This window comes from Pan paniscus, chromosome 16, assembly GCF_029289425.2.
Source record: "Pan paniscus chromosome 16, NHGRI_mPanPan1-v2.0_pri, whole genome shotgun sequence".
Classification (NCBI taxonomy): domain Eukaryota; kingdom Metazoa; phylum Chordata; class Mammalia; order Primates; family Hominidae; genus Pan; species Pan paniscus.
The window spans coordinates 39,513,815-39,528,348 of record NC_073265.2 but is presented as its reverse complement, the minus strand read 5'-3'; the positions used below and the strand labels follow the sequence as shown (position 1 = coordinate 39,528,348).

The window sequence follows — 14,534 nt, the reverse complement described above, 5'->3', positions numbered from 1 at the left end:
TTTTGTACCTCATACAACCAAATGAAGAGAAATTGTTTAACCACTCACATGTAAAGATAGTTGGAACTGATGTATTGTAAATTATGAGAGACTTGTAATCAACTGGTTACATAGATATCTCCAACACCTCTGGCGACTGAGTTTTAAAACCATGTACAAGTTTTCCTGGGTAAGAAAGAAGCAGGGGACCAGGTGTGGTGGCTCATGTTTGTAATTCTCAGCACTTTGGGAGGTCAAGGCAGGAGGCTTGCTTGAGGCCAGGAGTTTGAGACCAGCCTGGCAAACATAGCAAGACCCCATCCCTAAAAAAAATAAAACTAGTCAGGTATGGTGGTACATACCTGCAGTCTCAGCTACTTGGGAGGCTGATTCAAGAGGATTACGTGAGTGCAGGAGTTAAGGATGCAGTGAGCCATGATTGTGCCACTACCCTCCAGCCTGGGCATCAGAGTGAGACCCTATCTCTATTTAAAAAAAAAAAAAGAAAAAAGAAAAGAAAGAAGCATAGAAAGCAAAAGTAGCAGACAAAGCAAAAATAGGTTTCTATTCATACCGTTACATATGTTTGCTGAGTTTTCTTTTTTTTTTTTCCAGTAGTGGCCACGGAGGAAGTAGTTACTGCAGAATCTGTGGATGGTGCCATTCAGCAAGTAGTTAGTTCAGGGGGTCAGCAAGTCATCACAATAGTTACAGATGGAATTCAGCTTGGAAATTTGCACTCTATTCCAACCAGTGGAATTGGTCAGCCCATCATTGTGACCATGCCAGATGGACAACAAGGTTAGTAGTAGACATTTATATAAAGTTTGTATGTTTTTTTTTTAATTTTTACTTTCTTTAAGTCTTCCCTGCAGTCCAAAAAGATTGTGTTTATTTTTAATTCTCAGGAAATTGTGATATGTGTTCCAAAGAATGTATTTTTGCCTTGAGTTATATTTGTATAACCCTTTGCAATAGACTTAATTACCTAATTTTATTTGCTTAGGCTAATTAAAATTCAAATTAGCTTGCTTTCTCTGAGTATATACTGGTGGAAAGAGAAATTGGCCCCAAAGTATTCTGGTTGAAAAATGAGCTTAAATGTCAACACAAATAATATCCAAAATAAATAATTCAAATCAGCATTGGACAGTAGTTTCCTAGATCATTTAATGCAATTCAATTACCATGTGAGCTTTTAAAAATACCATATAAGAAAAAGCTACTTAAAAAGAAGTTGGAGCCTGGGCAACATAGTGAGACCCCATGTCTAAAAAAAATATTAAAAATTAGCTAGGCATGGTGACATTTGCTGATAGTCCCAGCTACTTGGGAGCCTGGAGTGGGAGAATTGCTAGAGCCCAGGAGGTTGAAGCTGCAGTGAGCCATTATCATGCCACTGCATTCCAGCCTGGGCAACAGAGAGAAACTCTTTCTCAGAAAAAGAAAAAAAAAAAGGTGGACTTAGGACTTGTAGTAGGAATATGGTAGCACATTTTAGCAGCTTTATTGTGAGTTCTAATATTTTTCTCCTTTTGGAAACCACAAAGGCTAACAAGATGAAACAAAAGCCTCAGCTACATTTTCAGTGAAACTAAAAGGCTGAGAAAAACCTCAGAATTCCACATTTTTAAGTGCCGCCAAAAGTATCTGAAGCCATTACAGCCAGGGCAAGAGGACTCTCATAGAAATCCACACTGGTGCATCAAGGAAAGAAAAGGGGTTAAGCTCAGCAATAAACATGCTCTCTCAGAAGGATAGGGCCCCAGACTCAGTAGGAAGTGCTGCATGCAGGACTGAGATAGAATAGGGCATGAATACTAAGGCAGAGAGAAGCTGTAGAAAGTGCCTAAGTAAGCATTGCCCTGTACCTTGTCTCCCCCTAAAAGAAGTGTCCACACATAATCTTTGAGAAAATGACTAGGGCTAGTAGTATGGTGGCTCATGCCCATAATCCCAGCACTTTGGAATGCTAAGGTGGGATGATTGCTTGAGGCCAGGAGTTCAAGACCAGTCTTAGCAACACAATGATACTCGTCTCTACAAAAATAAAAATGACGAAATTAGCCAGGTATGATAGTGTCAGCCTGTAGTCCCAGCTACTTGGAAGGCTGAGGCAGGAAGATCGCTTGGACCCAGGAGTTTGAGGCTGCAGTGAACTATGATTGCACCATTGCACTCCAGTGTGGATGACAGAGCGAGACCCTGTCTCCATAAAAATAAAGAAAGAAAGAAAATGAGTAGGATTGTAGAGCGTGTGCCTTTCATGGCCAGTGAAGGGCAGGGCTTGAGGTAGAACTTCGCCTAAACCAGGTTTGGTTTTGAGTGACAGAGGAGGCATGGCATTGAACAGAGACCAGATTTCAAGAAAGGAGTTTGTTGCTGTAGCAGTAGGAGAGGAAACCCTTGACCTCTGAAGCCTGGAGGCCATTCTGTCCCACTCTGCTGAAATCTTCTGCTGATAGCTGGTCTGAAATTTGGATTAGGGTCAGATGCTTTCACAAAGCGTTAAAGAACTAATTCTAATTTTTAGAAAAGAAGAAAACTTTAAAAATATTTTTATCAAGCAGACATAACATTGTTTCCAAAACCCGTATCATTATACAGACTAATGATTTCTCACAGCTCTGAAGGCTAAAAGTGCGAGATCAAGGTGTTGGGCAGGTTTGGTTTCTTCTGAGGCTGCTCTCCTTGGTTTGCAGATGGCCGTCTTGTGGCCTGTCCTCACATGGTCTACCTCAGTATTTGTGTTATCTGTGTCCTAATCTCCTCTTCCTGTAAGGACACCAGTAGTACTGGATTAGGGCCTATCTCATTTTACCTTAATTATCTGTTTAAGGACCCTATCTCCAAATAGAGTCACACTTTGAGGTACTGGGGGTTAGGACTTCAACATGTGAATTTGGGGAGTGGGAGTGCCATTCAGCCCATAACAAATATCAAGTTTTTTTCTGTAATTAGCCAAATGGATTCTAAAGTTTATGTTGATGGGGCAGAGGGAAGAAGAATAAGGAAAACTCTGGAAAAGAATAGCAATGAGAAAGTTCTACTGAATATTAAAAAAAAACTTCTAAAGCCTTCCTGAATTAAAAACATATCGTTTACATGTGAATTATATAGACTTTACAGACAGTCTAATAAACAGATTTAAATTCTCATTTTTTCCTGAGGTAATTTATGTCACGAATAAAAAAGAAGTAAAACCCAAATTCTCAATATTTCTAATGTTTTAAATTACATTGTACTAAATAAATATTAGTTTTACTATTTTTAAATTTTTATTTACATTTATAACTGTCACTAAGAGAGTTTTTCATGTTTTGGCAAAAAATTTTAAAGGCCATGGAACAATTATAATTTTCCCCATCGTGATTATTAAAATGGCTTCGCATGGTTTCAGCTTGCACAGTCATTTTTATGTTCCTGTAGTGCTGTGCAAAGCAAGGACAGCCTCTCTATATAATTGCATTTATATAAAGAGCTACTAAACATTGAGAAAAAGCCCAACAGTACAATACAAAAACAAGCAATGTTTATGAACTATCAGTGCTCATAATGGAATATGCACTTAGTGGATATTATGCAGCTAAATAAACAGAAGCTCTCTATGTAGTGATGTAAGATATTATAAGTATTTGGAGTGAAAAAAGCAGATGCAGAACAATATATCTATTGTATATATGCTACCTTTTATGTAAGAAAGGAAAATGAGAATGTATACTAATTTTTAAACAAATTAATATAAGGATAATACATAATAAATTAATAAAATGATCATCTGTTAGCAGGGGTGGGCATGAGGCCTCTCAAAATATGCTCGTTAAATATTTTGATGTTTTGAGTCATGAATGAATATATTATCTATATAATTAAAAAATATTTGTAGGTACTTTAATAAGTAGATTTCAGTAAAAAAGCAAGAAGGTAATAAAAAAGACAAATAGGGATAGTCTCATAAAAAGCAAATCAATGATTTGGAATTATTGTTTTGGAATGTAGTTATTTTAGATGAGTAGCATCAACAATGTCAAGACTAGTTTTATTTCTAATAAATCTCTCTGAAAATGAAGTAATGCATAATTTTTTTTTCATTTTAGTATTAACAGTACCAGCAACAGACATTGCTGAAGAAACTGTTATAAGTGAAGAACCACCAGCTAAGAGACAATGTATCGAAATAATTGAAAACCGGGTGGAATCTGCAGAAATAGAAGTAAGGAGTCTTTTACCCGGTGTGCTTTGCCGCAGTCATCCAAAATAAATTCAATTTTTTTTGTCTTTTATATTTATTACTGACAGTATTGTTTTGATACAGAATGAAAGTGCGTAGTATTTTCATTTTGTTTATTTTTGCCTTATACATATAGCAAGCCCTCAATAAATAAATATTGAATGAATGAATGAGTGAGTGAAGAATTTGTTTATAACAGTCTGTCATCTTGATAACACTGGAATGTCTTTGGTTCTTCCACTTCATCCTTTATATTTTAAACTTACACACACCATTCTTACACATCACTAAAGGAAAATACCAGTATATATTGGCTAAAATTTTTTTTTGTTGTTCAAAACTGAAACTCAAATGCCTAATTGGGCTAGGGGTCCTCTTAAAGAAGGTTGATGTTTGTCAAATGGGTTATTTTTTAAAAGCAGTAGATAATTGCTTATTTCAAGGCAAGTAAATGAATTTAGACTAGCTGTTCATAGGATTCATCATTTTTTCCCCTCTCCCAAAGTAATTTGTAAGTGTAAACCAGTTTGTAGGTGTAACAAAACCATAGTTGCTTCACAGATTTTTTTCTTGACTGACTGTAAATAAATTTTGTTCCATGAACTTGATAATAAGTTATATCAAATGAAAACAAAGTTACACTTGAATAACTTTGAAAGAACAACTGCAGCCACTGAACTTGAAATCAAATGAACTGAGTTGGAATCCCACCTCTTGCTCTGTTAGCATTGAGGCAAGGAATCTTATCTTTCTGAGTTTCAGTTTTGTTGTGTCCCAAACTGGAATTTAGAATAATAATAATGTCTCCATTTTTGGGTTTTTATGAGGATTGAAAAAGTCAGCATAGTCATACAATATTTATATCTGATATGTGTTTGTAGTAAACTTGGTGAATAGTAATTTTTTGTAAAGGTTCTTGTTATAGAAAGGAGATTTTTAAAATAAGTCACTAAAAGGCAACATAAGTCAAACTAAAGACAATGAGAAAATACCCTTCCTAAATTCATGTAAATATAAGACTGGTACATCTTTCGCCACACCACAAATATATTATTGAGTTTAAAAGAATCTGGTTATTGGTTTAACCGGAATATTTGGTAAAATTATGACTTTAAATATTGATGTTGGGTTGTTTTATTTCTTCAAGATTTAAAGTGATGTGTAGGATGTTGAAGTTCTTATTCACAAACTAACAATTTTTCCATTGAATAGTATCAGTATACTTATTATTTAATAATTTTTGTTGTTTTTCTGATATGTCAGATGATCTTTTTCAGACACATAAGGTAAAAAAATTGTCATGTACTTCGCTTTAACTATCTAATAAAGTATTATTTTAAAATTACTTGAATTTTTATTAAATGTAAGCTTATTTAATTCAACAGATTATATTTTTAAACAATGAATGTGCAGCCTATACCTTTATTTACCTAATGACCAGTGAGCATTGCTGTTTCCCTCAAAGTTCAGCCTGATTTCTTTCTTACAGTCTTTTGAGAGACCAGGGAAAATAATTGCAAATAACAGGGAAGTATGAATTGAGAGGTATATAAAGTAACTAGGGCCAAGGAGATGGAGCTTTAGGGAAATTGAGTTTTAGCTTGGTATGAAGAACAGTGATTTTTGTTTGCTTGCTTTGTTTTGATTTTAGTAATTAGAGCTTTCTGGTAATGGAAATCTTATTCTCCATCACTAGAAATGTTCAAGCCAAGGTTGCATGACCTCTTAGGGCTATTTCAGAGAAATCTGGAAGCATACAGTGAGTATACAGGTAGTGGTAGGCTGGAGATATAGAATGAAGAGATGACCTCCAATGTTTTCACCAAACCAGGTAATAATTTCCTTATAATACATGAAGTCGTTATTTTGCATTTATTTTCTTAGGTGGCCAATGGGGTTATCTTGGGGGGAGACTTTTATACTCCTAAGGGACAGCTTGGCCATTAACTTTCAAAGTTTCTCTAAAGCAGCGTCAGGAGATATATTTGGTTGTCATGACTAGTGGCATTCCACTGACATGTAATGGGTAGAGGCTGGGTAGACATCCTACAATGCAGAAGACAGCCTCCCACAATAAAGAATTGTGCGGCCCAAAAATATCAGTGATGCTGAGATTGAGAAACTTAAAGAAATTTAAAAATTAACTCTATACAAAATCTAATGTTTGAGTTTTCTCCATGTATCTGTGACTGCAATGACCAGAGTGACTGTCCATAAAGAAAGTGCTAAGAATTGGCTGGGTGTGGTGGCCTACACCTGTAATCCCAGCACTTTGGGAGGCCAAGGTGGGTGGATCACCAGCCTGGCCAACATGGCAAAACCCCATCTCTACTAAAAAATACAAAAATTAGCTGGGCGTGGTGGTATGCACCTGTAGTCACAGCTACTCAGGAGGTTGAGGCAGGAGAGTTGCTTGAACCCGGGAGAGGGAGGTTGCAGTGAGCTGAGATTATGCCATTGCACTCCAGCCTGGGTGACAGAGTGAGACAAAAGAAAAAAAAAAAACAATAAGGTGCTAAAAATTTATGTTTACAGTTTCCCAACTAACAATGGAGAGGTTTGCCAAGAGTCTCTGGAAAAATTACTTTAAATTGTAGAAAGTGTATTGTAAATTTTGTGGGGCTTTACATCTGAATATGGCAATATAGGAAATAAAATAGGTTTTTTTTTTTTGGAGGGAAAGGTTTGAATAAAATACCAAATTGCGATAATGTATATAATTTTATCTTCCATTTATTACCGCATCGAAGATATTTTTGGAGGAAGAGTGTTATTTACAGATTTCCAAAAATAAATGTTAGACTATTCTGAATTGAAATTAATCTTTGTACATGTGTAAGAAATGTATTTAGTGTATTAGGAGTAACAGATTTCTATTACTTACTTTATTGTGTGACTTCAGGAAATACCTTTATGTTTTCTTTGCCATGGAGGTTAGAGATAAATGTTTATTAGTAAATTTTATTATTATTTTTTAGATAGAGTCCCTGTTGCTCAGGCTGGAATGCAGTGCTGCGATCTCAGCTCACTGCAACCTCCGCCTCCTAGGTTCAAGTGATTCTCCTGCCTCAGTCTCCTAAGTAGCTGGGATTACAGGCATGCATCACCATGCCTGGGTAATTTTTGTATTTTTGGTAGAGACGGGGTTTTACCAGGTTGGCGAGGCTGATCTCGAACTCCTGACCTCAGGTGATCCATCCGCTTCAGCCCCCCAGAGTGCTGGGATTATAGGCATGAGCCACTGCGCATGGCTGTAAATTTTATTTTTATGAAATATTTGTGTCCTTAACTGGTGGTAGATTTGAGATCCTTAGTGCTCTCTTAAAAACTGATTTCTGTAAACTTTATAAAATGTTTTATTTGATGCAAAGTTTTTCAATCTGGTTTTTTTTTTTATGGCTATCTTTCCTGATCTGCCACAATTTAAAAATGTTTATAGTCACATCCATCTCTGTTTTTTTTTTTTTTTTTTTCTTTTTTAAGGCAGGGTCTCACTTTGTCACCCAGGCAGAAGTGCAGTGGTGCAATCATGGCTCACTGCAACCTCAAACTCCTGGGCTCAAGCAAGCTTCCCACCTCAGCCTCCCAAGCAGCTGGGACCGCTATACCCAGCTAAGTTTATTTTTATTTTTATTTTCATAGAGAGGGTGTCTTGCTATGTTGCCCAGGCTGGTCTTGGACTCCTGGCTTCAAGTGATCCTCCCACCTCAGCCTCCTGAAGAGTTGAGATTACTGGCATAAGTCACCATATCCAGGTCATATCTCTTCTCTCTCTTTTTTTAAATTAGTGTTTTTATATATGTATGTCTGTTTGTATTTATTTATTTATTTATTTTTTGAGACAGGGTCTCACTGTGTTGCCTAGGCTGAAGTGCAGTGGTGCAATCACAGTTCACTGCAGCCTTGACCTCCCTGGGCTCAAGCAATCCTCCCACCTCACAGCCTCTTGAGTAGCTGGGACTACAGGCTACACCACCATGCCCAGCCAATTTTTGTATTTTTTTGTAGAGATAAGGTTTTGTGGCTGGGCATGGTAGTTCATGCCTGTAATCCCAGCACTTTGGGAGACTGAAGTGGGAGGATCACTTGAGGTCAGGATTTCGAGATGAGTTTTTGCCCTGTTGCCCAGGCTAGTCTCTCACTCCTAGGCTCAAGCAATCCACCCGCCTTGGCCTTCCAAAATACTAGGATTACAGCCATGAGCCACTGCATGCCCAGCACCCAGTCTATATCTCTTTTTTCTAAGGCTGGAGAAGGCAAAGTTTTTTTTCATAAATGGCCAGGTACCAAATATTTTCGGCTTTGTGGGCCCTACAGCCTCTTTGTCAACTACTCAATTCTGCCATTGTAGTGAAAGCAGCCATAGACAATTTGAAAATGGGTGGGTATGGCTGTATTTCAATAAAACTTTATTTATAAAAACAAAATCATACTTGTCATATTTGGCCCAGGGCAGTTAGAAAATTGATGTTTACACACAAGCAAATAGCTCACATATCCTGCCCAGTTTCTCTCTTTTAAAAAACATTTAGGCCGGGCGCAGTGGCTCATGCCTGTAATCCCAGCACTTTGGGAGGCCAAGGCGGGCAGATCACGAGGTCAGGAGATCGAGACCATCCTGGCTAACATGATGAAACCCGGTCTCTACTAAAAATGCAAAAATTTAGCTGAGCATGGTGGCATGCGCCTGTAGTCCCAGCTACTCGGGAGGCTGATGCAGGAGAATTGCTTGAATCCGGGAGGTGGAGGTTGCAGTGAGCTGAGATAATGCCACCACACTCCAGCCTGGGCAACAGAGCAAGACTCCGTCTCAAAAAGAAAAAAAAAATTATAGTGTTAATTATACTTTCAATCTTAAAGATTAAATGTATTCAGCATGCAGTGCTAATGATCTTTGTCTTCTAGGTTTTATAGAATTAGCCAAAAAATGCTGTGAAAATGAGTTTTTTATTTGACCTGGTAGGCAGAAGGAAACTATCTTTTCATTTTTATCAAGATAAATTGTACTTCTTGAAGTTAAAATATGCAATATGGAAAATAGGATTAGGTTCTTTTCACTGTTAGACTACCTCACTCGGTTTGCTTTCATCTTCTGCAATAATTGTGAATCCTTTCCTGACTCTAAATGTTAATAAATAGGTAATACTAGAAGATGCTTTAGAGTTAACCTCTTCCAATATTTCCTGCTAAATCAAGGTAAATTTTTACCCATATTCAAAACTTTGGCTACCAAAGGATTGGTCTTATTTTTCACATACATGTAAGTTTTTTTTGTTTTCTCTTTTTTCTTTTGAGACAAGGTCTTGCTCTGTCACCCAGGCTGGAGTGCAGTGGAGTTGCTCACTGCAGCCTCAACCTCCTGGGCTCAAGTGATCCTCCTGCCTCAGCTTCCCAAGTGGCTGGGACTACAGGCGCATACCACCATGCCCGTCTAAGTTTTGTATTTTTTGTGGGGGTTTTGCCATGTTGCCCAGGCTTGTCTCGAATTCCTGGGCTTAAGTGATCCGCCTGCCTTGGCCTCTCAAAGTGCTGGCATTAAGGTGTGAGTCACTGTGCCCAGCCACATGTAAAGTTTTAAAACACGTGCATGGCTGTGGACACTCCTGCCAGAGCTGTGGTCTAGCTCCTGGGAAGTAACATCCAACCTTCCACCCCTCACCCCTTCCATTGGTGTCCTTAAAGTCCTGCACAGTTTGTAGCCAGGGTACCGGCATTGATTGCTTACCTTGGACTCATCCTAGGTTGTCTTTTCTGACTTGTTCCTATCTTGGCTGGATTTAGGATAAGAGGAGGGGAGAAGAAGTGTTGGGAGGCAGCAGGATAGGGCCTGGGCATTGCTTAAACTGGGAGTAAGGGGCATTCCTTTCTTCTACTTGTACATTTTGTGTAATTGGAAGATTTGGAGATCTTTTGTCTCCAAATGAATCACTCCCACATCTGGTGGGCCCATGAGAAAAAGAAATGTTGGATCTAGCTTCATTCCCATTGTGGGGAGGGAAGTGGAATCACAGAAAGGCAGGAGGATTATACATGCTCCTGCTTGTGGACCAACCATATGAATAGAGAAGGTGAGGAATCCTTTGGTGTTCGCAATGGGCAAAAGTCAAGGAGGCAGAGGATGTACAGAATAGGATATATAGAAAGAGAACCTCATACTGTGCCTCCCCAGTGGTCGGCCAACCACTTACCTTTAGTTCTCTCTGGCCAAGTGTCTTGTCCACTGTGGACCTGTCATTCTTGTGATAGTCCGACCCCTGGCCTTCACCCCACTCAGAGGTCCTGGGCATCTGTGATGAGGTTGCCTCATTCCTAAGACCTGGAAACTACCCTTGAGCTTTGGTCTGTGGAGGTTGAGCTTTTGTCCTTGTGCTCACTTAGAGGTGTGGGAATGGGTTCGTTGAAATGTTTCTCCTTGTTTTTCCTGCAATAACTGAATAGGGGCAGAGTGAGGAGGAAGAGGAGAAACAATACCGTTTTCATTGGATTGGATTTGTGTTTCAGCTCTCAATTTGTTGAGGAATTTAATGCATATATTTTATACCCATATAATTTAATCATTGATAATTTAGTATTTTATTGGTTTATGAAATAGTATAATTTAGGAAATGCTGATCTTGATCAGCACTCTGCATTTTAAAGGTAAATTATCTTGCTTGCTATTGTAAATGAAAATAGTTTTAAAAGCAGTAATGTTAGAACCCTATTAATCCAACTTCTTACTATGTGACCTTGGGAGAGCTACATCATCCCTGAGCATCATTTTTCTCATCTTTAACTTGTGCATAATATCTGTCTTAGATGCTTATTGTTGGAAATCACCCTGTTTACTCATATAGTGGGTGCTCAGTAAAATTGTTTTATAATTATTACCTTTAGGTAAGAGCACCACAAATGGAAATATAAAGAGGTGTGGTTGTATATTTCCCTCTTAAAAACTCTTCACTAGTTTTTGTAGTACATATAAAAGTACAGGTGCCCAGTTTGGAGTCTTTCTGTTAGTCTTATTTCTAAATAGGAAAATAATTTCCTTGCAGTCAGAAATTAATCCATATCTCATAATGTGGAGCACAAAATTAGGGACTTAAATGTTAGTGAATTGATTGAAAAGGCAAGATGTCTAGGAAATTTCAATAGGTGGCTGCTTTTAGCTACTACGGTTTTTTTTTTAATTTGAAGGATGCATGCTTATATGTATTAATAATGTATTTTTGTAAAAATTAAAAAAAACCTCTTCTTTTAATTAGGAGAGAGAAGCTCTTCAGAAACAGCTGGATGAAGCAAATCGAGAAGCACAAAAATATCGACAGCAGCTCCTAAAGAAAGAACAGGAAGCAGAGGCCTACAGACAGAAGTTGGAAGCTATGACTCGTCTTCAGACTAATAAAGAAGCTGTTTAATTGAAATGAACATGTAGTTTGATTTTACTTTTGGTCAGGAAAGAATACAATCTTGAACTGTACACAACAAAGGTACAGCCATGGGAATACAGAATGATAGAAGAGACTACAGATGGATAATTGGACTTAAGCCATGAGCTCTGAGTTCTTGTAACATAAAACTTTACTTTAGAAGTTGTGAAATGTATTTAAAACTGAATTCTGTAAATAGTTTTTTTTTTTACAGTTCCAAATGAGTTGATAAAGATTGTTGAAGAGATCCAAAACCAGAATAAGCCGCTGTTTTTGTGAATTCTTTTTGATTTTAGTACAAACCTTAATTTCTCAGAAACAGAACAGTTTTAAGGGTGATCGTTGTTGGTTAGACCAAATGTTGTGTAATAATTATGGTGGACTGATGCTGGAATTACTCCTGTAGGTATAAACCTCTATATGAAGAGAAGATTTCTCCCAGGAAATCTTTGTACAGCTTTAAGTTGTGTCAGATTCTCTGAAAACATTTTTTAGAAAGCAAAATTTTTATATTTGTTCAATTTCAGCTATACCCAAGTAGATTTACATGTATATGAAGCAAATATTTTTAAAAATTTCTGTTTGTACATATTCTGCATGTTTTATAATTTCAAAATGCATCACTTACATAGGTATTTCTCCCACAGAAATGATGAAAGTGACCAGAAAAAAACAAAAACAAAACCCCTTTACTCTGTAGGTCATTGAAACGAAGTAAGCTGGCAGCTGGTTTTATTGGAATGACAGTGTTCTTGGAAGGAGCAGCCTACAAGATAACTTGAATTTGCCAATTATGCAAAATCTGTGCTTTTTCGAAAATTTAAGAGTGGGGACGTGAAACTGTATTCTGTGCCTTCCATCATGATTTCCACATGAAAGCACTTTAAGGCACTGATTTTAAGATAATGTTTTTGGAAAACCCAATGCATATGGGTTTCTGAAATATTTTATGGACTTATTTCTCCCCAGGAAATTATTCTTACGGAAAAAAATTGCTTTTGTATGTAGAACAGGAACTTTTTGTATTACAGTGATGCAATAGACATGTCTAATGTAACTTCTACTTTTCCCTTTGAAAGCTCAGTGTCTGTGCTATGACTTGCTCTCATCACAATATTGTTGAATTCCACAATGTATGGACATTAAACACTGGCAGACTGTTCACTTTTTCTTTTTTTTTTTGGTAAAATATTACTTCAAACCCCTTTTTCTTGCTTTATTTTTCAGTGTTTTATTGCTTTATGAACTGTTTAACCCTGAAATCCCTCTAGGTTATCTATACTGTATAAAAAAGCAATTACCCTTAAAACTGTACTCTGGCCTACTTTTCTATTTTGCAATTAAATATCTTTTTCACATATGTTCATTGTAGACTTATGTTTTTATCACATCTTATTAACACATTAAAAATGTTATCCTACTGCATATTTGAGCCACCATATGAAAATATTTTATACTCTCCACAACATGACTTTAAAATTCCTGAGATAACTCTTGAGAATTTGTTAACTCTTTCACTGGAATTACCAGTATATTTGTTAATGTAAAAAAGGGGTCTATGGTCTGTCAGCCTGATGGTTACTATTGGAAGCACTTAAAAAGAGTTTAGGGCAAATTGAAGAACTCTGTAAGGAAGAGGAAAAAGATCTGTTTCAATTTTCCACTAAATTTGACATATTTTAAGTGATCCCAAAACTAGTTTTTAAAAATGCCAGGCCATATTTTCAATAGCATGAAGTGACTTTTTCTGCAGTCCTGAAAAGTCAATAGAGAATGTCGTTTCTGGTTACTTCGGTACATTAATTTGTCATGTTAGGCAGGGTGCTGGTACCACAGCCAGGTACCCTGATGTGTGGTGCTGGAGCAGAGAAGGGCCAGTGTCTTCACCCCAGAGTGCAGCCACTGTAGAGTTTTGCTTTCAGACCAGGCTGGCCCTGAAAAGACTCAAGACAGTGTTGGGAACAAGTTTGTGAAAGCTAACTTAATGTCGTCTTTGACTTCCAGTCTCCTCTCCTGCTGGAGACTTTACCTGGTGCAAGAAATAATTTTGATTCCTAATAACAACAGCTGGCATAGATGGGAGAAAATAATTGGTGCTTAAAAGGAGTAAGTCTATGATAGCATCAGGTACTCAGGTATCTGTGGAGGAAGCTCACCTTTTTCAGAGTCATTGTTAAATAACATAATTTCTCAATCATTTACATCTGATTTACTGTTCTGTAAAATCACTACTTAGACAAGAATTTGTAATTAAAACTTAAAATGGGTGTCTTCTTCCCTTCACTTATTTCATGCTGTTTTCAGGTGGGCTGTAAAAGCTTTGCATTCTAGTCATTCTCAATAGTGCTCTGAACAGAGGATTTAAAGAACTGACAAAAATAAAAGTATATGAAATAAAAGTTTTCAGAAATCCACATAATTGTTTCCACTACATAGTGATGGATTTGTAGTTAGCAGTCATCTGGTTGCCACATCACTGGTTAATTGTTTCCACATATGTGTGAACAAACACCTGGAGCAACCTTTCTCAACCAGGGTTCTGCAAGACAAGCCATTTAGTGTTATGGTGTAATGAATTATTTTCTTTCCTGTGCACCTAGAATCGTTCTTGTTACGTACTATCCAGACACTGAGTTCGTTAGGCATCTTGACTGCCCAATTACTTGATTCAGATTTAACACTTCCCTCTGTATAGTCCCTGAACCTCTAGAATTATAAATTCTAGACTGAATCTGTGATGCTTTCAGAAAGCCTCATCTGAGAAGTAGTATCTGCAGGGACTGTGCTTCTCAACTAATTTTCATTTATTGTTATTTATTTTATTTATATCTTAATTACTTCACAAACGGACTTGTGATGTCATTTGTTTTCGTTGGCTTTTAGGAATTATTTTCTTAACATCAATCTTTTGTGAT

The 14,534-nt window shown here is 37.2% G+C and overlaps 1 protein-coding gene across 12 annotated transcripts in view; it reads left to right on the top strand.

Annotated features, from left to right (window-relative positions):
- GABPB1 (GA binding protein transcription factor subunit beta 1) overlaps positions 1-12,979 on the top strand; it is a 96,385-nt gene extending 83,406 nt beyond the window's left edge. For 7 of the 12 annotated variants that reach the window (XM_034938744.3, XM_008974928.6, XM_003821466.7 and 4 more), the window contains 3 exons: positions 595-780; positions 4,077-4,192; positions 11,455-12,979. In XM_034938744.3, the coding sequence (XP_034794635.1) occupies positions 595-780; positions 4,077-4,192; positions 11,455-11,607 (455 nt within the window). In that variant the 3' untranslated portion in view covers positions 11,608-12,979. Of the gene's footprint in view, positions 1-594; positions 781-4,076; positions 4,377-11,454 lie in introns of those variants that run through there. The other 5 variants (XM_024925669.4, XM_008974930.6, XM_024925671.4 and 2 more) reach the window with 2 other exon arrangements.
- Positions 12,980-14,534: the final 1,555 nt, after the last annotated feature.